The sequence below is a fragment of the Panonychus citri genome, unplaced genomic scaffold (genome assembly GCF_014898815.1).
Source record: "Panonychus citri isolate SS breed McGregor unplaced genomic scaffold, ASM1489881v1 Contig00040, whole genome shotgun sequence".
In the NCBI taxonomy this organism is placed as follows: domain Eukaryota; kingdom Metazoa; phylum Arthropoda; class Arachnida; order Trombidiformes; family Tetranychidae; genus Panonychus; species Panonychus citri.
The window spans coordinates 1,361,319-1,386,440 of NW_026515445.1; the positions used below are offsets into that span (position 1 = coordinate 1,361,319).

Sequence of the window (25,122 nt, forward strand, 5' to 3'; positions counted from 1 at the left end):
CAATTATTTCTTTCCCTTTAATCTTGATTAGATTTTCCTATTGTTGTCCAATTTTTTTTCCTTCAATTAATTAATTGATTGAAATGAAAATAAGTAAGTCACCCAGATTAGTTTACAAGATAAACCAAGTTAATCTTAATTAATCCAATTAGTAGAGTTGATTTGATTTCACCAATTAATCTGATTAACACACAGATAAAAAAGGTAAATGTTTCCCAGTAAAACAACCAGATAGCAACATGATAATTTAGATAATCAGATGAGACATAAATCATTTGAAATAATTGTGATTATTTTGAAGAAGTTTGAAAAAGTTTGATAACTCAATTTCCTCATGAATTTTATTGAAAACTTTTCAACTCCTGATAACCATTAATATCATGATAATGGTAATCATAATCATGATTATGGATTTTGATGAATCCATTTACCTTAAGTTAATCCTTTCGCATTTCCCTCGACTCATCTCTAATGGTGGTTGAGTTAATTTTTTGATTAATGAAGAGTAAGAAATGTTTCTATTGATATGATTAATTTTCATGGTAACAATTGATGATTTTCTGTCAACTAATTTATCATTTCTCACCTTAAATAGGCAAAATCTCTTCCACATCATCATCATGATCCTTAAAGCAAAAAAGGATCATCGTTATATTGTTATAACCAAAAAGTATTATTACATTTAACGTCTAACGAAATAATCAGTAACATCATTAATCAATTGTTTCTCAACAGTTCTCCTGAATCCCAAGCTCAATCAGTTGATGCCCAAAGATAAAAAATGAACATTTTTCATTAAATCCTCAACTTTGAATTGAGTTTATTTGGTATATTAAATAATTTCCTGAAAATTTCTTATTTTCATCAGTTTTGATTATCCCTTTGTTTAGACAATTTTGATATTGTTCCAAGAACTCACTCTGAATTTCCTGTAAACAAATTGAACTTTGTTTTGCTCTTTTTTTACTAAGGAAAAATGAGTAATTAAGATTTTAAAGAATTTATCATTTCCATGATTTCCTGATTTCGATTTATTATCATCCTCAGATCCATGATGATTATCATGTTTTATATTCACGAATCGAATCTCTCAATATCCTCGAACTATTTCCTTTCAAAGATTTAGATCAGAAAATTTCATAACATTTATTAGATTATTTCCTCTGGTTGGTAAATATCATGTATGAATGAATGGTAATGGTCAAGGAGGAACAAGAAAAGAGGAAACTAATGGTCAGTTGAGAATTTGTTTTCTATCATATTAAGATGCAATGGTTGGTAAACATGAGAATTGAAAGTGAATAGATGATGAAAGAAGATTTTTTTCTTTTCTCAAGTAAGCATTTCATTCATACCTTTAGCAGTGGAAAATGAGAACTGAAATCGCCCTCAGGCATTTGATACTCTTTGGCACAATCAGTTTATTCAAAGTATAATATCGCCTCAGTAGATGAAAATGTTTACCATGATGATTCAGATCAAAGTCTAAATATTTGACCATAAATCGTAAGTTCCATGCCAGGGAAAAGTTTCTATTCGTAGAAAAATATTTAGTTTTACCTCATCTTGTACATTTATCTTATTCTTTATCATCCTTATCATCTTAACAACATTCTTTTCTTTGCTCTTCATTGTCCTCATCTTCCATCATCTTCTATTTATCCTCCTTCTCTGTTGTTCATCCCTTTTCCTCTTCTTCCGCCTCCTTCCACTTCTTTGTCTCTCTCAATTTTATTTATTTATTTCTCAATCATCCAAATTAATTGATTACAAAAACAAATCTCCTTCTAATAATTAACTATTCATCTTAATCATTTTCTACTAGCTCCACCCCAATGGAAGATTGAACCTGAAGATAAATCGGTTATCGAAGGTCAGAGTTTGACAATAGACTGTCAAGCCTTTGGTAAACCAGAACCCAGAGTATTGTGGAAAAAATCATCTGACCAGTGGTCAGTTAACAATTATAAGACAATTATCAGCGGCTCTCAAGTTCAAACTCTGGTCAATGGGTCACTTTATTTTATTGAAATTTCTTCACATGATTCTGGTAGTTACATGTGCGAAGCCAGTAATGGGATCGGGACACCATTAAGTGCTGTGGTCAAAGTAAATGTCCACAGTAAGTAACTTGAGAAACAAATTTAATCGATTTGAACAATTGAACTAATCGTGTTTATCATTTGAATCACAGTTCCTGCTCGATTTACTGAGAGATTTCAATCAATCAAAGCTCAAAAAGGAGATTCAATTGAAATAAGTTGTGTCTCTCATGGTGAGATGCCCATTAAAATTACCTGGACAAAAGATTCTAAGAGTTTAACTAACCTCGCGATGCAGCAAATTTTTGAGGAAAATCAAGCCTTGACTTCTGAATATATTTCCAAATTCTTAATTCGCTCAAGTTCAAGATCAGATTCTGGTCTCTATTCATGTACAGGATCAAATTTATACGGAACAGATGAACGTAGGATCGAGCTTATTATTCAAGGTAAGAGTTGAATCAATCAATTGATCATCACAGCTCAATATTATGAATCATATCAAACGATTAGATAAATTAACAGTATAATTATCATCCTGACGATATTCATACTTGAATAATTACTTGAATTAATCAGTGAGATTTAATATTTATCTCGAATAGATAAATATCTGCTATCACTGTTTTCTTTGGAATTCAGTATAAATTGTTCTGAGCTGTTCTGAGTATTGTACAAGAAATAGATGTGATAGAATCTCAAGAATAACGAGAAAAATATTATATTTTCCTGGAGAAAGGTAAATATACTTTAGGTTATGTTATCCTACTATCATGCTCTTGGAATTCCAACCAATGAATTTGAATATATCCCTTGATGATTAGAGCTGAGAACTTGTTTTCTATCGAATGAGAATGTGAAAAATTCTCAAGATTCTAATAATATCGCAAAAGAAGTGAAATTTATCTATCGAAGAATATGAATAATATTAACTGAAGACTCGAAAGCAAAGCAATGAAAAGGCTAAAAAAATTTGAAATGACATTCAGATGGGATAGAACATTTTTTCATGGGGAAATTCTTAACATTCTGTCAAATTTTATTCCAAAATTTTAGAAAAGTGGAAAGATAATGTTAATCATAACTAATTTAATTTAATTTAATCACATTCATCTTGACGATAATTGAGACACAATCATGTTAAATATAAGGATCGATGTGAAAATTTTTCGTCTAATTCAAAGTCAAAAAGTTATAAGAAAATAAGATTATAACTTTTGAAAAGTTTTACGAACTTGAACTATCTCCATTATCATCATGTTAATGCACATTAGTGCTGAGTAATTAGTAATTAGATTTAAATTAATTGAAATCATACATTAAAATAAGATAAATTGAAGATAATTAGATAGAATTTAATGTAATCAAATGATTAAGTTGATGAGAAAATTTCTTATGACATAAAACAATCAGGCTTTGACTTTTGTCCATTTTTGTTGATAATATTAATCTTATATTTCAATTAATCTATCAATCAATTGTGATATTAAGCTATTGAAGTGTAATCATAAATTACTGATAAGCATCATGATGATAATAAAAAATACATGAAACTTGAATGGTTATTGTTGTTGTTTTGGTTCTTACCCTGACTGATAATATTCATATCATTATGATAACATGCAATAAATTTCAGGATATAAGCTGAACAAGAGAATCGATAGAAGAAAAAGAAAAGAGAAAAGTTCTGAAAGTTACCCTGAATATTACTCAGAGCGGGAAAGAGGAAAAAAACATAATAACTGATACTATTTTTATCCACCATGATAACAGTTTTCTGTTCAAACATTTCATGATAATGTGATTATTCAGAAGTTTCATTCAGCATTCATATTTAATATAAAAATGTCTCAAGTAATATAATCTAATCTTATTGACTGTTTAATTGATGAACATGATTCTCACGGACTCTTGTAAAAAGTGAAGCTCGTCGTTGTGCCTTGAGTTTATGGTTGAAATTGAATAACAACTCAAGCCTTTTTCCCGATTCTTGAAACTTTCAGTCCATTGAATCTAATACTTTCCATGTGAAGTCTCAGTTCTGTAACATTGGTTGACCTGAATGTTGGTGGTTTTATATAAATGTAGCATCTTCATTGAGTGTTATTGTTTCTGATCAACTTTTGATACCAAATGATTTATAGTTATCTTGGGAATCATTATCATTGTTTTGTGTATCTATTCATTTGTGTAAAGTTGATAGTTAGTAGTCGGTTGATGGTAGTGTATGAGACAGGAAAAGAAGAGAATGGAAAAAAAATAGATTCTATTCAAAATTTTGCGAAAAAAAGTTCTAGAGAATTGAAGGATTTGATAAGATTCATTCTGGTTGAGATGCAGGAGTAGAATCAAAGATTACCCATGAAGTTGGAGCCTCCTGTTGAGACACATCAGGGGATTCAATGTATTTCTATGATATTAATAAAAGTATATCTTGTTTCAAGTTGATCAGGAAGATGAGATATTGAGTAACATATATGAATACGTTGAGATACTTTTACTTTATCCGTTTCTGCTGAATCATTGAATTTATTTTTTTCATGATATCCTGTAAGAATGGGAAACAAGAAATGATGAAAAAAGGGAGATAAATATTGTTTCTTTCGAGGAGATTCTAGTTTTTTATTCATCAATTGTATATGTAACTGAGCATCCAAGCAAACATCATGATAGTTACACGATGCAAGTGCCAAAAGATGCTTATCATCTCAAAAGTTCTTGACTCAATATCTTCCTTGTAGTGGTTTTCATGATAATGTGAAAATATGAGAAGAAAATTTCCCAACTACTAATTCTATGCGGCTAAAAGTTCATTCACTGAACATAATCATATTTGTACTTCCGTAGAACTGAGAGGCAGGAAAACTATCGAATAAAGAACTTTTTCCAGTCTTATAAAATATCGTTTTGATATATTATCATGTTTTCTATTTTTCCCCAATAGAAAACATTATGTCAATGTGATAACATTTTGCTTAGATAAAAGTTCTGACAGAATTCATGTTATATTGTTTCTGTGTTGTTTCTTTGGTGTTGAATTTGTTTCTTGTTCAATGTTGCCTTGATTTAATACTAACAGTAAATAATAATCAACATGAGTATGTTTAGTCAAAGTGATTTGTGGAAGTGAATATTTGGAGAAAGTTGAATATTAATATAATAATAATAATACATGAAAATATCTTTTTTTTTCATTTTACTCACTCGATATTGAGATTATTCTGGATTCAATATTATCATGGTGGGTTGGATTGTTTCACCTTTAAATTACTTGAGATTTTTACATTATGATATTGATTATTTTTCCTTTCACAAGTTTTAATACTTTTAAAGGACTGGAACAGGAATATTCTCACCTTCTCTCTCAGTGTGATAAAAATTCTGATGATATTCTGTTTCATTCCATGTTCATCTAGATCGATAATGAAATGATTTCACTATTCGTTCAGTTGAAGGTAACTTTTCATTCTTATCTTTCACGTCGATCTGATTATACTCTTCTGTTTTCCTCTTCGAGCTTCAGCTGATTCTGTCTCTTGGATTTCGAAAGAAAAGTCGAATTTTTATCAGTTTTTCTTTTCCTTGGAGAATTTAATCTGATTAGAATGATTCACTAAGAAAGAAGAAAAAAACGAAGGCAGAAAATTTTTTTTTTCTTTCAATACATATTCGAGTTTCTCTATCTAGTTCTCTCGAGTCACCTTCGAATTCATTCTGGCTTCTTCTCAACTTAATCTTTACCAATGAATCTCTTTTTTTCATTCTCATTCTAACCAACAATTGGTTTATCAAATTGTGAATTAAAGTTATTACGGAACAGTTAACCCGAATAGGATTGATGAACCAGTGCAAGTCACGATTCAATGGAAATTTCATTCCCTGGTTTCTAATCAGGTTTAGATAACATTCAATTTCATATCTAATCCAATTTCATGAGATAATATTTTATAAACTTCCGAGCTTTTAAATTAGAATTTTTTTAAACAAAAAATGGGATTCTGTAAGTTGATTGTTGTCTTTAAAATGACCTGTTGAATTTCCGGAATTCTGGTCCGTCTAGAATTGAGAATTTACCAGAAGCTAAAGTTCTTGATATGAACTGAATGAGATAATTAACTTAATTGGGCTGAATTGTGACTCTAAATTTAGATTCGTTTTGAAGTAATGATCATGAGCATGATGGTTATTCAGTGAGTAACGATGATAATTGAACATTGAATTGAAGATAAAAATTCATTGAACCATTAAACCTGAAAAATATCATATTGTTATTATCATCATTGCTTTAATATAATAAAAGGATGATTACTGATGATGAATCAAATGATGATGGTTTTTTTGGTGAATTCCAATTGAGCAAAGTAGCAAAAGCTATTAAATTAATAGAAATGAACATCGAAAAAAAGTTTTTTTTAACAAAATTAAGGAAACCAAATATAAACAAATTGATAAAAATGATCTGTATTTATTTTATGTGAATAACATGAAGATATGACCATCAGGGTCTAGAGTACTGGTCAGTTTATGATGATGGTGACGAATGATGAGAAATGAAATAATTTATCAAGTCTGACTTAAGGTCATTAAGTTTTGTTTAACTATGGGCAGTTAATGTACATGAATAGAGGACTTGAAAAAATCCTTTTGCTATCAACTGGACAAACCATTTTTTTGCCATTCATTTCATTCATTCATTGACCACTCAATGGACATTGAGTCAGCCAGAAAGAAAAGAAAGAGACTCGGATGAAGGACATAAGAAGATGATAAAGATGAGGATGCAGAGAAAAAAAAGAGGACACAGGATATTGTATAAGAAACAAAATGTCACAAGGCAAGTGAAAAAAACGAGGATGAGGATGAAGATGAAGAAATGAAAATATTGAATGAGATGATGAGGAAAGTATATCATCTTATACAGTTGACTGAATAGTCTTCCTTTTCATATCCTTTTCTCATAATTTTCCAAGTTATTTTTTCATCCTCATCATCATTATCATGATGATCATCATCACTTTGATAATGTTCTCATCCATTGGTCATGTGATTAATCTTCAACGGGATAAATGATAAACAATATAAGAATCGATAGCAATTTGATTAGATCCCAAAAAGACAATAACAATGAGAGATCAGAATAATGAACAATAAGCGGAAAAAGCAATCATAATTTACAACTAAACAGATGATTAGTGTGATCAGTTAACAATGTGACGATAAAGATGATGATGGTGATGATGCTCATGACATTGTTCATGGAAATGATCGTGATCGAGATTCAATATGAAGGCCAGAAATGCACACATACATGTAGATCAGGAACAAAGGAGTCGATGAAAGTGAGGCATTGAAAGATAAGTTCAGCTGATTAATTCATCTTCCAATCATGTTAATAGTTTTCTTATTATTTATTTTGATTGTGTTTTCTTGAAATGAAAATTATATTCATATTGTAAAAGGAATGATTCTGTAGACAAGGAGGTGGGATTTGATTGCTTAGTTTTTATCAACTTAAATATCTTGTTGAGCATTTCAATTGTAATGATATTATTTTGTGCTTTTACTTTTGTTTCCCTTTTGTATTATAAATGATTAATGTTGCGATGAAAATGAAATCGATTGTCAGAATTTTGTGCACAAAATTCTGAGGGAAAGCGAAGAAAGTCCTCAGTTCGAGATTTATACCCAGGAAGGATAAACAATTCTCTCTCTCTCTCTCTCTCTCTCTCTCTCTAGAATTCACCCACACTGATAGAGAAAAACAAAAAATCAGCTCAGAATTTTGGAGATTAATGTATTTCTCTGGTGAAAGTCAAGTTCAACAACAACCATAATAATAGTAATGATACACCAACAATTCATGATAATGTTCATTGGTGTATTATGTTTATCTAAAAGTTACAGAATAATCAGATTGTCAGGATAAATGATTGATCAAAATGATTTTCATTCTGATTTGGATAATTTATCGTCTATCATGAATATCAGTTGATGCTTTTTCTTTCTCCATCGTTAACAATTAAAAGCTAATTTTCTATTCTTTTCAATTTCAGATGAACCCGATGCTCCAAATGGCCTGAAGATCAGCAAGGTTGGAAGTCGAAGCTTCCAAATCCAATGGAATGAGCCTTTTAATGGGAACAATTTGATTAAAAAATATATCATCAATTATAAACCTGAGAACGGTAAATATTATATAATGAACGGTAAAAAAGTTTCATCATCAGAACAATTTTATATAACATTTGGAAAATATTTACCAACGAATTTGATAAAGTTTTGTTTTTATCCTTTTCTTTGTTATTGTTACTGAATCAACAAGATTAAATTGTTGAAATTAGAAATTAAATAAGATCAACAATTTACTTGGCAATGACTTTGATTCTCCTGTTCTCATCCAATGACAGATTAAATAAAAATCATGATTAAAATGATTATCATCTATCATGGATTCAGATGCTATTGACTTATTGATCTTTTCTCTTCTCCCATGATGAAACTCAGATGAGATAAAGTTCAGATGAATTGTAAGCAAGTGTTCACTTCACTTGAGATTACAAAGTTTAAATTGAAATATAAACTTTTTTCTCTTCGAATCGAAAACCAAACAAGGATTCTGTTGTTTTTTCACCTTTGTTTGAATTTGGGGCTTACAACTGTTCCGAACAAAGCTGAAAATAATCATGATTATTATTTGTTCTGAAAAGTTTCAAAGTTTTTAAGATGAATTCACTTGGACATTTAATTTCACCAATTGAATCATCTATAATATCATGAGCTTCATCTATACCTGACAGAATTTCTGATTTATATCGTTGATACTCTCTAATATTGTCTCGCATTTTCTTCCCTTGATATCTCATTATCGTTAAATAGGAATATGGGAAACTAATGGGAAGGAAATTATCATGGAACCCACTCGAAGTGAGGCAATGATTCGAGGTCTGTCACCGAAGACAAGTTATCATGTTAGAGTTCGAGCAGAAAATGATTATGGTAAAAGTGGTTGGAGTGAAATTGTTCCTGTTACAACTGATGAAGAAGGTAAGTTGACAAATTGGGACATTATCACCTTAAATAGAACCAGTTAGATGATCAACTGATAATGGTGATGATTATGATGATCATAATGATCAATTTACTATTAAGGGTCTTAACCCTCAGGCTCAAACAATAAGCTTATCAACTTGTCTCACAGTTTTCAGTAGTTTCGGTCAATCTGTTTGTGCCATTAAATCAACCATTTTACTGAGATAATGACACGGAAATCGTTTCCTCCATGTTGTTATATCAACTTTGAACAAAGAATATTGAATATTTCAAGAATTGAATTTTTATTTTACTTGGGAATTGAAAATCGACTCACCAATGTCGAGAACAATTTCCGTTACTCAATATTCAAACAGATTTTCTCTGAATAAATACATATCATATTACACTGGTATTATTTACGATTCCATGTTTCAGATCAATCCCACTATTCAAATGATAAGTTCGATAACAATAAAAATCGAGTGAAGCAAACGATTTTCGGTATTATTTCTTAATTTCCTTGAAGTTATTTTCATTGATTAGTTAACATTAAATCATCTGGTCAAGTTGAAAGAATAAGGTGACTAACCTCAACTGTAAAAGCTAATGGACATTGTGTCTTTTTCAGATATTAGGTAGATGAATGTTGGATTTCAATGGAACCCAAAAATGGGTTCGAGCTGTAACTTGATTGAATGAGTTGATTGGAAGAGTAAAAATTGAAAAAGAAAGAGACGATTGATGATAAAAGAAAGAGAAATGATAATGTGTGTGGTGAAAAGGTGTGTACCAAGAAAAGTGTCAGAATGAAATTAAAGCTTATTGAGGTTCAAAGGTGAAAATAAAAGATTTTGTGATAAATTTTCCTGAGTGGTATAAGTATAAGGTTCAGTATTCTTGGTGGGAAAGTAAAGTCTGATTACATGACAACAACTGAACAACCAGTTTCATCTAATCATATGTATTAACTATCAGCACTTTGAAATGATCCGAACCATTTTCCCTCAACTTCTGATATTAATTTACTCATTTAAAGCTGAATCAAGATTCTAGATTAAGATTAAAGGTCAAGTTGAATGGAAATATTGAAAAATAATTTTTAACAAAGATTCTCATGGGAGAGGATATACACCGAGACTTGCAAGTTTGCTTATTTAAAATTGATTCATATTGTCCATTCAACTTTAATTTGGTTACAAACTCGATAACCAAAGTTATCAATGAATTGATTATCTAGTCTCTTGCCTGAAGATACTTTGAACTCGCATTGATTTTAATAGTTCAACTGTTACTCAAAATTCAGCGTATTCGGAGTTTAAATCAATTTAATTATTTTATTATTTTCATTTTTGGATTTTTCAACGGTTCTTATTACCATGAGTGTTGATTTATTCATTGAATTGAATGATGATAATAATGGCTCATGAATCATGATGAAATATGATTGCAATTTCAAATTGGTAAGTTTATCATAAACTATATAATTATATTATGTATTTTGAGAATAGGAAACGATTGAAATGCTAGAATTGATAGTAAAGGCTTAAGGCAATATTATCTTTGGTATTAAGGTTGGACTTAGAAAAGGATTTGAGTGAATGTAGGGAATGGATCTATCATTTGATTACCAATGAGCTTAAACATGGAAGGACTTTAATCTAAAGGTTGGCCACAGGGAGGGAAGTTTTCGGGATGGAAGATGAGGAAGAGAAAGAAAAAGAAAAAGGAGGAAGAACCATTTCTAAGTATTAGTTAAGTTTTACTTCTGATCTTAAGGTCTCTTGTTATATATAATGTTAATACCATTAGATGATGATGAAGATGCTGATGATGAGGTGCAACTAGAAACTATCATGATAATATTGAAGTAAAAATGTATGTTGATGTTATACTCAATGGATTCAGTGAATCAACTGTCAATTAGAAGCTCAATTCACTGTATATTTAGAGTTGAAGACTTATAACACTTTCACCTAAAATAAACAAGATGAATCCTTTATTAGGAACATTCATCCTAATCATCGTCATCATTATCATCTTAATCTTGATCATCATTTTTGTTTACCTATATGGTGGTAAGCAAACAATTTATTCATTCGCTCAAAAAATGACTAACTTTATTTTCATTTGATTATCTAATCAGTTCCAGATAACCCACCGAGTCACCTTCAGGTTTCCGCCACTGGATCAACAAGCATCAGAGTTTCATGGCAGGTAAGTGATCATCTTGAGCATCTTCAGTAACCTAAATCAATTGATTCCAACTGATTTGATTTCTTCAATCGAATGATGATAAAGAGAACTTATGATAAATTTGAGATTCTATTGACCATGTTTCTTAGAAATATCGAAAAGTACCAAGAACTCGAAATTTTATCATTCATTTTCCAATCATTATCTAAAATCCTCATGGTAAATTGAGCCAAATTTTAGTAAATTGTTTGGTATTATCTTGAGCTCACTGGATTGGAATTTAATTCACAAAATAAATGCTATTTATTTGAGTTAAAGCTCTTTCAAACACAAGTTATCTGAAAACTATTAGATAAAAAGCTACAACGATTACGATCGTGATAATCATGAGGATAATAATCATAATCATGAGGATGGAGATAAATATTATACGATAAGTTTTGTATTTTTGTTTGAACTCATCCAATTGGAATATCCTCTCAGGCTTGACCAGAGTATTAATGTAAGCATGAGACGGTTTACCTGGAAAATGACTAAAGCTGAATATGAATTCAAAGGATACAATCTCAAGTAAAATCATCCGATTATCAGAACTGGAGAGACCTTTTTGTTTGATTGAAAAGCAACAAGACTTTACGTAAATTTTGATCGCAAAATACAAATTATCTTTACTGTTTGACAAAAAAAAAACTCAGAATTAGATGATATGAAGCTGCTAAATCATGAAAATTTAATTTTAATATAATTTTTCTAGTTCTAAGCTTTAGATCATAAGTCCAATCGAAATTTCTGGATAATATTTATGATGTTTACTTGCAGTGAGAAAAAAACTCAAGCTTGTATGGAAAAGACTAAATTTCTTTTATAAGTCAACAGATAATCTTAATTTATTGTCAATAAAATGTTTCATAGAATGAATGAAAAATTAATTGAGAAGATAAATTTGAGAGGGAGAAAAACTTTACATGAATTCAGGATAATTTCATGAAAGTTTTCATCAATTTTTTTCTTTGAACAATAGTAATAGGAGGGAAAATATTACTATGATAAAAAATGAGTAGAATATGAAATCAGGGGAAAGAATGTTCAATTCTCGGAATTATAAACATGAATTCGTGAGGAAATCAATCTTATTGTATTATCAGTTCTAAGTGATAATTTTGCGCAATTTACATAGATGGTTGACAGAACTTGATGCAGAACTGAATATTATCAATACGCATAAAGAAAGAATAGCAGATATGTAAGCTCTGTCAACTTTACGGTCCCACTATTGTCAACTTGTTTTCACACAATTATTAATAGTGAATGAAATTTATTCATTTTCTGCAGGCACCTTTGTCCAAACATCGCACCAACACCGTAACTGGCTATTATATTGGCTACAAGAAAATGGAGGACAAAAGAAGTGGCTCATTTATATTCAAAACAGTGAAATCGGAGCCAAATAAGCAGCACTTCAGTGAGGAGATCACGGGTCTTGATAAACTAACCAAATACACGGTTGTGGTTCAAGCTTATAACAACAAAGGTGCTGGTCCATTATCTGAGGAACTTTATATTGGAACCACTGAGTATGATAAACCAGGAGCACCTAATCTCAAGATAATCTCAATCACTTCTCACACAATTGAAATTGCTTGGGATCCACCCACTGATGATAATCCAGTGTTTGGTTATTTTGTGAGATACAAGAAACAGGATGAACATACTTGGCTTGAGAATCAGGTTGCTGGTGATGTAAACAGTAATACCATCATTGGACTTGATTGCGGGACACCCTATCATGTATCACTTCTTGCCTACAACTCAATGGGACGAGGTAAAATGTCTGACATTGTCTCTGTCAAAACTCAAGGCTCAACTCCTAGACCACCGGAAAAGGAAACACTTATAACATCCAATTCAACCTTTCTCGCTATTCATCTTTCATCTTGGATTGACAGTGATTGTTTGATTGATTATTTTTCGTTACAATATAAGAAGGATAAAAGTGAATTATGGACTAAATTAGAAGAAGGGTCATTCATTACGGATAAAATTCTCTACATAAAAGGCTTAGAACCTGCATGTTGGTATAATATTTGGATATCAGCACGTAATGGAGCCGGAACCACGGAAGCTGAATATAAGATTGCCACTTTGACTGAAAATGGAGGTGAGTTCATGTTGACGATATTTTAATGATATTTTATCAGTTGAATAGGTTTTCACCATAATCAGGGTTATGATTAAATGACATTTCAATTTAAATGATATTTTGGATTCTGTTGTTGAAACAAAGTGATAAATTATTTGGTTACTTTGTGAATATGATAAATTGTTGTTCTACTTTTTTCTTGTTCTTTGAAAAGTTCAAACCACAATTCAGTTGAAAGTCCATTTGGAGGGTGAAAAATGTTAGAATATTTAATATTACAACTATTTTTCAATGGGGTTTATCCTTTCATTTTTACTCGAATATCATTCCCTTCAGTTACAAAAAGATTTTTCGCGGATTTTCATTCTCATGAAATTTTCCAAATCGAAGAAATTTTTTCTATTTTAAACTATCACCATTGAAGATAAAGTTATCAGATCATCAATTAGAAATCAAAGCATAATTATCATGGAATATGAAATGAAACTTGCACAGAGAATTCCTGAATAGTGTGACTATTTCAAGTAGTTACCTGAGGTTGAATGGAAGCAGTTGCTTTATGATAATGAGTCAGTTTTATTTTTAGCATTCATATTAGGTTAACAAGCATGAAGGTATTCATGGGTTTCAGACTGAAAGTTATTCATACGCGAATAAATTATTTCTTATTCTGATCATTAAACGATTATTGTGATTATGAAACCCCCTAAACTATGTAAATCATAATAACATTGAAACGATAAAAGGTAAGGTAAGAATAGAGCAAATCAAAAATGATGTAATCGCTATTATTTATTAGGAAAAAAACTTTGATAAAGTATCGAGAAAAAAATTTGAATGAATCAAACCGATGATAATTATAATAGGGGATAATTGGATTTATAGAACTTTTCAAAAGAAGATCAAATTGTTCCTACATTATTTATCTCGAAAATAGAAATGATTATAAAAAGATTATCATGAAGAGAACGAGAAAATTGTCATCATATTCCATGAGAAAATCAAAGTAAATGAGAGAAAAGAAGAAAAAAACTAATGTCAAACTTTAATCTAGAACTTTTGCTCTTCTTCCAATTTTCGAGTCTTAGACTCTCATCCTTGATCCCTCATCTTCCTCACCCACATTTCTCATCCTCATCTTCATTGTACTTCTTTATCCCATTAGTTTCTGTGTATAAAAACACAGAATTTCTTGATTTATGATAAGAGAAGGAGAAAAAAAATCCTTTCTTTATGAGGCAAAACCATTTTGTCGTATATAATATAATACATTTTATCCTGAACACACTGAACTTTTGGGTGGAAGCAAAAAACCACTGAACAACATGAAGATGATGAAGCTCAGTTTAGCTTGAAAATTTAGCTCATTAGATTCTTGTGATTCTGTATTTGAATAGAAAACTGAATTTTATCAAACAGAATAAAGAGCTTCATATTCAAAGTGAATCCTCGGGATGATGGTGATGAAGATGACGGGGAATAAAATTTTCTCCTTCCCTAATCATCATGATTATTATTCTCATAACTATTGTAATATTTTTATTCATAAGCTACTTTTCATATTGATCAATCAAAGGCAAAAATCAGCAAGTGAAATATGATTAATAAAATCAATTCCCTGTGAGCCTCATGTAACTCACTTCGATTAAAAATGCATATCACTTATTACAATTATTATTCAATTGTTTGCTCATTATTAATAATCAAATAAATAGATTAAATATTGTAAAAGAAAATTGAGGCGAAAAAAGTTCTGAAGATAAATAATCTGCAATCTTCGACATGATGAAACTCAGATTCGCTGAGATGAACATGTGACACTCATACAATAGATTCATTCATGGTAAAAACTCTCCATCTTTTAATCAAAGAATAAAGAAAAAACTGGAAATCAGTTCAGATTCGTCTTCAAATTAACCAAATCCATCGACTCGTTGATAGTAAATTTCTCGATTCCAATCAGTTCGAAATTCATCTCAAATTTTATCACGAAAAGAACAAATTATTAAGCTGTCACTTGACTAATAATGAATATCGATAACTTTTTCTCTCCTTTTCCCAATAATTATCTCTTCATCTTCAGAGTACCTTCATCAACAGGGTGATTCTTCAAATGCTCAAATCATTTCGTTAATAGTGCCTGTTATATCTTCCTTTGCCATTTTATTCGCTCTCATAATTACAACTTTCGCACTTGTTTATTGTCATAACAAATCGAGATCACCGTCAATCCAATGTGAGTATTACAAGTCATTAATGATTCACTTTAATGGTAATCCGAAGGCAAATTAATATAAATTAACTCATTAACTTTCATATTGTGGATTCTTTTTTCATTATTTTCTCCATCGTTGAATTCATTCATCATTCTCATGATAATCATTATAATAGTGAAAGAAAAATTCAATTCATTTTCATCATAATGTAGAAATTATCATGATTATTGTCACTTATCTTATAAAACTTTTACTCATTTACATCATGACCAATCTCTCATTATCAAATGATGTAATATTATCATCTGAACATCTAATTTATTTTCATCTTATTTTCATCTTTTACTTTAAATATTGATAATCAAACTTATCATATTTTCCTTTATCAAATCTTGACGTGTCGTTTTTGATTGTGTTTCAAATTAAATTGAATTAGATGGAGCTTCGTCTTGTGGTGAAAGTCAACCTAAATCTGAATGTCTTGCCTTGGATGATATTTCATTGGGTAAACCTAATTTCATGGATGGTTATTCAAGATCAGATGGACTCTCCGATCCAGAGGCTATTTACTTAGCTTCACCTTATGCATCTTCACGCCTTGGGACATCAGTGATGACAGAGTCAACAGATCAACTAAGAGAGGCGCATCTTCAGCATCATCAACAATCACAACAACAACAACGTCAAAGTCTCAGTAAACATTTGCTTCCACGTAACTCGTTGCAATCAAGTAACACTTATGATGTTCCCCAGCAACGGAATCTGCCAGCGAAAAGCACAGTAAGAGGTGTAACTTCAATAGTACAAATTATTGAGCTTTTTTATTCCTCAATTCAGAAAATATTATGACAGTTATTGAACTTTTAGCTATTGATCAATATGCTTATCGAAATTCGGTTTTAATCATTTCAGTTAAGAATTTTTATCGTGTATCTTATCACCATATCATGAAATGTGATCTTTCAGAATGCAGATTTATCTAAGTTATGATTTTAGTTTTTTTTTCATTCCTTTCATCGTCTATCTCAAATCTCTGAGTAATTTATTATCAATCAATCAAATGATGCTTACTCACTATCGAAATACTATCAAAATAATGATAAGTAAAACCTTGAGTCTACTGGATGAGTGAAATATGAGAACTGAAAATTTGTATTGAAATTCATTCTTTGAGAACAAAAGTTTCCATTCAAAAGATTAGATTCTTTTTCCTTTTCTAATGGTGGAAACTGAAATTGCCTCCATGAAGTAGCTCAATATTTGAAGAAAATGTGAAGAAAAAACAAAAAAACAATAAAAAACAATTGATGCTGGTCAACAAGCTCATCCGGGAATCGGAAGTGATGACAAAGAGCTTCCTTCCGGTAAATGTTAGATTAAATATCATCTCTTTTATGATCAACATTATGAAGATATTCATATAATGTGTGTTCGTGGGTATTATAATATTTATGTATAGGTGATGGGAACTGGATGACAAAGAGAAGTGAAAATGTCACTTTTATCTGAATATAATTTTTCATTCTGAAACCATGATGCTGAATATTGAATTATAGGTATTTTTCAGAACGAAAGAAAAGACGAAACAACAAAAAAGATAATATTGATAATGATGAATATGATCAGAATTGAAGAATATTATGAGTGAGACGATATTCGAAATCATTAAGGCAAAAAGAGAAAGAAAGAGAGATGGAGGGAGAAAGTGAAATGATAGAAAAATACCTCAACATGAAGACAGAAAAAGATGATAAGGGATGGAGAGAAAAAGATGAAGATAATAATGAAAAAGAAAGAAAGAGAAAGAAAGAAAAGCCTCAAATAGATGTGATATTTTATCCTCCTCTCAAAATGATAAATCCATTTGAAGTCGACATTGTAATCCATATTTGTGAATCATTTTTATCTTCCTTTTGTTTTCCTCATCGTCTCACTCTTCAATGATTTTCGTCTCTCTCTCTCTCTCTCTTACTTCCACTTCTTGTGGATGTCAAAATGTGTGAGTTACTTTCACAGAAGAAATAAAAAAGATTTCGAAATGAATGAAATAGATGTTTAAACGGTGTATTTCAATCATTTTTTATCTCTTTCCAGAGTCATGTTGATAGTTTTGATGGTGATCATCATCATGAGGATTCATGAAATGACCTCGGTCAATCAGTATTTATCTCTATCAGGATTTTCTTTTTTTTCATATTCTATTACAATAGTAATCATCATAGTAATAACTCTGGTGATGATCAGATTTTCATCCGATATATTATAAGATAAATAATAGTAAATGATAAATGTTTTGAAAGGTTTCAATTCAATTTTCGGTATAAATTTAATGGATTGGATTTTAAATGTATTTCAACATTTTCTTCATCTCAGCATTAGAAACATTAAATATCATGATATTAAAAGTTCTCGGATCACAATTTACTTTAGGAATGAGATAATATTTTCCGTTTGAATATCAACCTTTACCCTGAGAAATGGATTCCCAATCCATTGATGATTTCAATTTGAATCATATTCTTATGTCCAGTCAGCATGATGATGCTCTTGAGGTTTAAGTTCAGCTATATCTCAATTAACTCTGATTGATGAACTTTTTCATCTGACCTGGAATCTTGGACGCAGTAACTTTTCAGCCATTTATCAATTGCTTTTAATCAGATTTAAACCAGAACTTTTCTCATTGCTCAGCAAAAGTATTAAAAAATAGAACTTTTTTCCGAATAAAAAAATGTAACATCTTTATTGTTGTTTTTGACTCTATTTATCAACATGAAGATGAACCAATAATTCTCTGTCACCATATTGATGAGTATTTTTCTGCTGATTTCATAATAATATAACATTGAACTGAGAATCGAATCATCTACAATTTTATCTCTTAATTGAATGGTTACCAATACACATGCAAACTGATTGTTGATTTCTATTAATAATTGTATCGAATTGTATCATTTTGATCTTCTGAGATTCCAGTTTAGTTCCGTAACCATGATATTTACCAAAGGAATTCAACTCTCTTCTAGTTTATAGTAATAATAACTTTGATTTAGTTTCTCTGTCTCGTTATTATTTAATTTGGTTCCACTTTTTCAACTCATTCAATTCTTGTTGATGTTAATTGTGCCTATTAACACTTTTCCATGAAAGTTGGTTGATTGATTTTCATGGGTTTCTTTTTAATCGTACAAACCTGAGGCTCGGCGTGATAAATATAATGATAATTGTGATTCAAGTTCTAAAAAAAGGTTAAGATGAATATAATCGCAGCTCGTTAATTTTATCTGATAACATGTTTCAACTCAGTTACCTTAGTTATTTTTATTGTGATTCTGTTGGGAATGTGGTCATATTACATTAACTGAGAGATGAAAAGGATTTATCACAATTAAGCTTCATGCAAGAAAAAAAAAGATTGCATGTAATTTAATAAGGCATATTAACCTTTAACACATAGCGAGATATTAATCATAGTAATCATCTGGAACTTGAGTTATCATGATCCATTTCAACTCATTATCATGTTAGTCACAAGCATCAACAATCAATAGTTATCCAATGATTGTAAAAAACAATCATATTAAACTCAAATAAGCTTAATTGTGAAGGGGAAAAGGAAATTGGGAAACATGGAAAAGCATCTTAGCTCATCGTTTAGTATTAATATTTTTTTTATTAATAATTCTGATTGAATCGTGTTAACTTCCTTTGGCCTTGAGTTCATGAAACTTTTTCAACATTTCATTTAATTGAATGTTTGTAATCAATGTAATATTTTGTCTGTATGTTTATCATCATTGTTATCATTACAATAACAGATAATATAATGTTGACAGAAATATTTATCCCTCGAGTATACTCATTAAAATGTGAATATTGTCAATCATTTTCGTTCCCCTGCAACATTCTGGCTTGAATCCAGATAAATGTAATCAGAATCATGGTGATAATCAATGAATAACAATAACTTCACTCTCGGCTTAATCATTAACCATTCCCTTGGCTTTGAATTTATCCAGGAACAAAACATTTCACTCATAATTATCATCATGATTCTAATGATTGAATGTAAAAGCTCAATCTCTTTTTTTTGTCAGAATTTCATTCACCAACCATGATTATTGTTAGCTTACCAACATGAGAAAATTAAAATATTGTGTTAATGAGTAACAACTGGATTTGATATCAAAAGTGAATCCATGATAATAACAAACAACAACAAACAGCTAATGAGCTCATAAGTTAATTTGACAAAAGCTCATCTTTTCAGCTGAATTTCATTAGCACTTTGAAAAATATCTTGGTGTTATCCAGGCATTTAGATTCCCAAAATCATGTTATATTGTGAAACCAAAGCTAATTCAAGTTGATGATTGTTATTACGATCTCTTGAACAGTAACAATGATATTAAACGTTTTACTTGGTGTTAGAATGCAATTGATTAGTTGATCATGATCCATACTAATTGTTTGCTTGGTTAAGTAACTGAGGAGATTATTCATTTTTTTGTTAATTGTTTTTGCACATTATTTTTATATGAATACCCTCTGAATATGTCAATCAAATGAGAACATCGTTTCCTTAAGTTCCCATTTATTCAACTTGAACATGGAAAATTTTTAACAGATCTTGTCATAATCACTGTTCATTTAATTGAATGGAATTCAGTTCTGAAGAGAGAGAATTTGGTGAAATAATCGATATTATCAGATTTAAGATGATGAGAAAACGTTAAGAACTATTTAAGCCTCTTGATATCATCATTAGACTCGAAATGCCTTAAATTGTATCACAATTATATCGATTCACAGACAGAATTGTAACCAACTTGTATCATTATGATAATGAATACAAATCTCCCTTTTTCTTATAAGTTGTTTGGTGTTTCAAGATAATTTATCAATAGAAAGAAACAGAATTTGTGTTGAGAGTCATGCTTCTGAAAAATGAACATTCAGTTTGGTCGAAGGAGTAAAATGAATTTCCTCTAACCTTAGTGTCCAATTTGAATATAAAGTAGAAAAGTGTTTAATCAAAAGATGAAATTCTGTCTTAATTAATCTGTTAATTATTTTTTGTTCGAAAAAAATCAATTAAGTTTCTGTTTTAAAGATAATTATTCCGAGAATGTTTCATCCTTAGATATAAGGTGAATGTTATATTATCTTGACTATCATGTTGTTGAGTCTCGAGAATATGATTAACATGAAGATGATCGTGTTAGTTGATTCTGATAAGGAAGAAGAAGATGATGATGATGATAAGATGCACAGGGAAAGCTACATGAGAAGATGAGGATGAAAAACGAATAAGGAAAAGATAAGATGATAATAAGACTTGAATTTATCATCTTTGTCATCGTTTAGATAATAATCACCATTCAGCTAACCCAATATACAAGATACGAGGGATTCCTGTGGTGAAATAGATGATGACCTTTGTAGATATTATTTAAGTGAATTGGTAAACTAAATACTGACCATCAATTCTGTTGATTATTATCATAATTATTTATATTATTATTTCCGTATCATCTTGTTCATCAAGATGATGAAACTCTCATCATGTATAATTTTGTTACTATCAAATTGTTAACCTTTGACAGAGATGAAGTTCATTTATCCCTTTGAATGATGATCAATGTAATCAGATAATCTTGATGAAAATTCCAACTCATTTCTCATGTTAATCTATTCAGCTTTTCATCAATTTTATTGACATTTTCAACTCGATGCCTTCTAATTATTGCAACAGTCAAGATAATCTCACACCAATAATCAATCAATCAGTTAATTGTTAGTTGGTTATATAAACTCGTTTGTAAAATTTTACACAAATCATTTGCTAAATCATCAATTAGTTGGTTAATCAAAAATTCACATTTGACCGGATTAATGGTCATGAAAATTTAAATCCTTTAATCTTTGCACTTTGTTAATGATGTAATAAAAGGTTAAAGCAGAAAAGATTACATTTGAATGATGATCAAAAGTGATTAACTTAAATTGTTTGTGATGATTAAGAAAAATACAAAAGTTAATCAACCAACTACAAAGGGATTTGATAAGTTAACTGTTAATCCTTGATTGTTATTTCAAATCCAAGGTTAATTACCATCAGGATAATACAGTCAAATTGTTTCACTGTCAAGAAAATTGTAGATCACAATTAAAAAAATGAATCAAGTTGAGGAAAAAAAAACTCATAGTGATGATAATGAAAAACTTTGCATCTAAACTTTTTCTTTCGATTTTTTTTCAGGACGAACTCAGAGTTTCTTTCCTTGAATGTATGAAACAAGGTTAGTTAACAATCAGCTTAGAATCGAGATGTTTAATTAATCTGAATGAATTGTTAATTGTTTTTACAGATGAAGAGTCACTGAATAAGAGACGAGCTCAAAGTCAAGCAAACTTGCTGTAAGTATCGAGAATTAATCTCACCCATGAAAAGATATTGATTTTGATGAGATGAAATTGATTATGATTATTTATGTTGATTATTAATTTAATCTAAATAGATGGAGCTCCCAAGGATCTTCCTATGGTCATATATTATATCCAACAAATTCAGGTCCTCTCAATCAAACCTATGGTAAATATTTTCGTTTCCTCTTTTTTGCTTCATCCTCCCATTTCCTTTTCCGGTAAAAAGTGTATGGATTGAGGTTTGATTAAAGATAAAGATAAATATCAAATGAATCTATAAGATCTTGTGTATACCGTTAATATATAGATATTAGGAAATATCAAAATAATGATAATAAAGTGTTGATGATGATGAGGATAAATATGAAGATAGTTAAGGAATTGATCTTAACAAAAATGATTATCAGATTAATTCTGGCTGATTCAGAGCTCATGAACTTTTCTATGATCGACATTTTCTCCATGATCGTGAGTTTATCCAATCTGTTTTTTACAGTTATCCTCATTATCGATTCCTCATGATAATATCATCGACAAACAATGTTTGATTTATCATGAACCAGAATTTGGTACAAACAATGTTAAGACTTGTGACTGAACATTAACTGGTCTCGATAACAATCAGATTAGTTGTGATGATAATAATAATGCTCATGAGATAATTCAAGAAAGACCATGAAAGCTTAGTCAGCAGTAATCATTAAACCATAAGCTAATCATCAATAGTATATATCATCCTGAGAGTCATCACAATCATTTACTGTTTTCTTTGGGTCGATCACAAATCCAAATTAATTATCTCTTGATTAACAATTTAATTTACACACCGAGAAGGTTTGAATCAGTTAACTCAGGTTGAAATTTTCTGGCCCAAATCATATAATCCATTTTATTTAGATACAGAAAGAGTCAACTAGGGAAATAGAAACTATTTATTACAGAGAAACTAATTAAATCTGAATTAATCAGTAACCAATGAACTTTTAATTCTGTTTACAAAAATCTCTACCATTTAATTTCTCTCTGTTGTTATTTGTTAATCATTCACCTTGAAATTATAATCATCAGATTTGTTGTTATCTCTGGTTTTGAGTGTTAACCAATGAGTCTATGTAAATATTTACCCAACAATCAACAGCCTCTTTTTTTCACTATTCAATTGATTCTGAATACAAATTGTTTGTAAAATTTAAATACAACAATCAAATGACAATCTAATACTTGAGTAAACACAATCAACGTCAAAATCTATTGAATTAACATGTTAATCTTATTTTCCTATTATCTTATATATCAGGTTTCCGGGCTAAATGTGAACTCCTTCAAGCATCACTATTAAAATGAATCATAAATAATAACTGGATATCCTGATGAGAAATCATGATGAATATTATTCTGGACAAGATGAGGATGACAAAGTTACTTTGAATCTGAAAGAGAAAAGGAAAAACAGTGACAATAGAAAATGCGTTTACCACAAAGAGAGAAGAAAGAAAAAGACAGAACTGAACATTCTTATCATGATAATAGTTACAATGAACAAAAAAACATGATAACATAGAATCAAGAGAAAAGAGGATAAGGACGAAGATGCTGGATGATGATGATGATGATGATGAAAGTAAAGAAAACCTCGAAAAAACAACAAGATGAAAGATGAAAGAAAAGACGGATAAACTAACATAAGAAGTTGGAAGTAAATAGATGATATAACATTAGTTTTCTCATGATATCTACTTTTTTCTGGGTTTTATTGTGAGAGGAAATTTTTCACCGTAAACATGAGTGTGTGCACCATGAATGTTCATGATTGAGTTGATATTATGAATTAGCTGAACAAGTAAACAGACAAATCATGAAACGAGATGATAACCAACTATAAACGATAACCAAGATTATTAACAGTCAAGTTTGATTTGGAAATGGAAAATCATCTTGATCATCTTATGCCTTTGATAACAACATGAAGATGATGATTCTGATCATGATGATAAAAAACAAGCATCTGTGATAAATATACAAGAAAATAAAATATATATATCTGTATAAATATTATATTGTGATAACATTTCATTCACTGTTTCCTTTTTCCCTATTTGCCTCTACCTTCAGAACTTTTTTTTCAATTTCTTCATTTTCCATCTCTTAAATTTATCATCGTTCATAATTTTTTCATGAAATTGGGGCAAAATTCAACATTTCTACTGGATCAGAGTTCCAACTGTGTTCTCTAACTGAGCTAAGCAAATGGGTCAGAACTTTCTACTGAATCTCTTCCAATGCGGGTAATTAGGTGCTCATTTTAATCACATGAACATTTCAGTTCTGGATGAACTTTTTGTTGTCTCAATCTATCATTAAATCTTAGATTGAGATTAAATTTGTATTTATATTAATAAAAGAAATACTGTAAATTCTGTAGCTATAATTGTTGGCAAAATTAACAAACAATTTATTTGCTATTGATAATTAAACGAATTATGTTTTGCTCTTTAACTGAACAATTAATCAAATTAAATTCATTCTAAATATTTCTGATTAAACCAGTTCTCTTCATGATTAATTATTACTATCCAAAACTCAACAATCTATTTGATAACATAATTGAATGAAAATATTATTACATTATGATTAATGTTCTGATGATGGAAACATTTTTTTAGGAACATTTCAAAAACATTTCAACATTGAGACACATTAAGAACCCTGAATAATCATGGGTGTGATTAAATCGTATTCTGGTAAGTTAGATTTCGGTTCATTCAATGAATCTGATCAACTATCATGATTATCATGACTTCATTGTGATTATCATCTAGTAAAAGCATGAGACTGTAATGGTTATTTCGATCTTCCCGAATTGGAAGTTGATTTATTTCATTAATCGTTTCATCTTGTCGATGGTTTTTTCTTCTCTTGATTATTAGCAGTATTTGCTGTTCTCATGGTGATGAGAAAATTGTTGGCAAGAGGACACAATGAATATATCAACAATTGACAAAAGACACACATTGTGAGACCTTGTCACAGAAGTGGGAGTGAAAAATCAAATGTCCAACTGAGAGTGAAG

The 25,122-nt window shown here is 30.0% G+C and overlaps 1 protein-coding gene across 2 annotated transcripts in view; it reads left to right on the forward strand.

The window, feature by feature from the left end:
* Window positions 1-24,595, forward strand: part of LOC128398002 (cell adhesion molecule Dscam2-like) — a 39,278-nt gene extending 14,683 nt beyond the window's left edge. The window contains exons 5-16 of one of the 2 annotated variants that reach the window (XM_053358807.1): window positions 1,826-2,122; window positions 2,195-2,491; window positions 8,096-8,227; window positions 8,919-9,086; window positions 11,218-11,288; window positions 12,600-13,425; window positions 15,491-15,643; window positions 16,060-16,403; window positions 21,886-21,925; window positions 21,995-22,043; window positions 22,145-22,218; window positions 23,350-24,595. In XM_053358807.1, coding sequence (XP_053214782.1) covers window positions 1,826-2,122; window positions 2,195-2,491; window positions 8,096-8,227; window positions 8,919-9,086; window positions 11,218-11,288; window positions 12,600-13,425; window positions 15,491-15,643; window positions 16,060-16,403; window positions 21,886-21,925; window positions 21,995-22,043; window positions 22,145-22,218; window positions 23,350-23,396 — 2,498 coding nt within the window. In that variant the 3' untranslated portion in view covers window positions 23,397-24,595. Of the gene's footprint in view, window positions 1-1,825; window positions 2,123-2,194; window positions 2,492-8,095; window positions 8,228-8,918; window positions 9,087-11,217; window positions 11,289-12,599; window positions 13,426-15,490; window positions 15,644-16,059; window positions 16,411-21,885; window positions 21,926-21,994; window positions 22,044-22,144; window positions 22,219-23,349 lie in introns of those variants that run through there. The other variant, XR_008327029.1, reaches the window with a different exon arrangement.
* The last annotated feature ends 527 nt before the right edge of the window (window positions 24,596-25,122 follow it).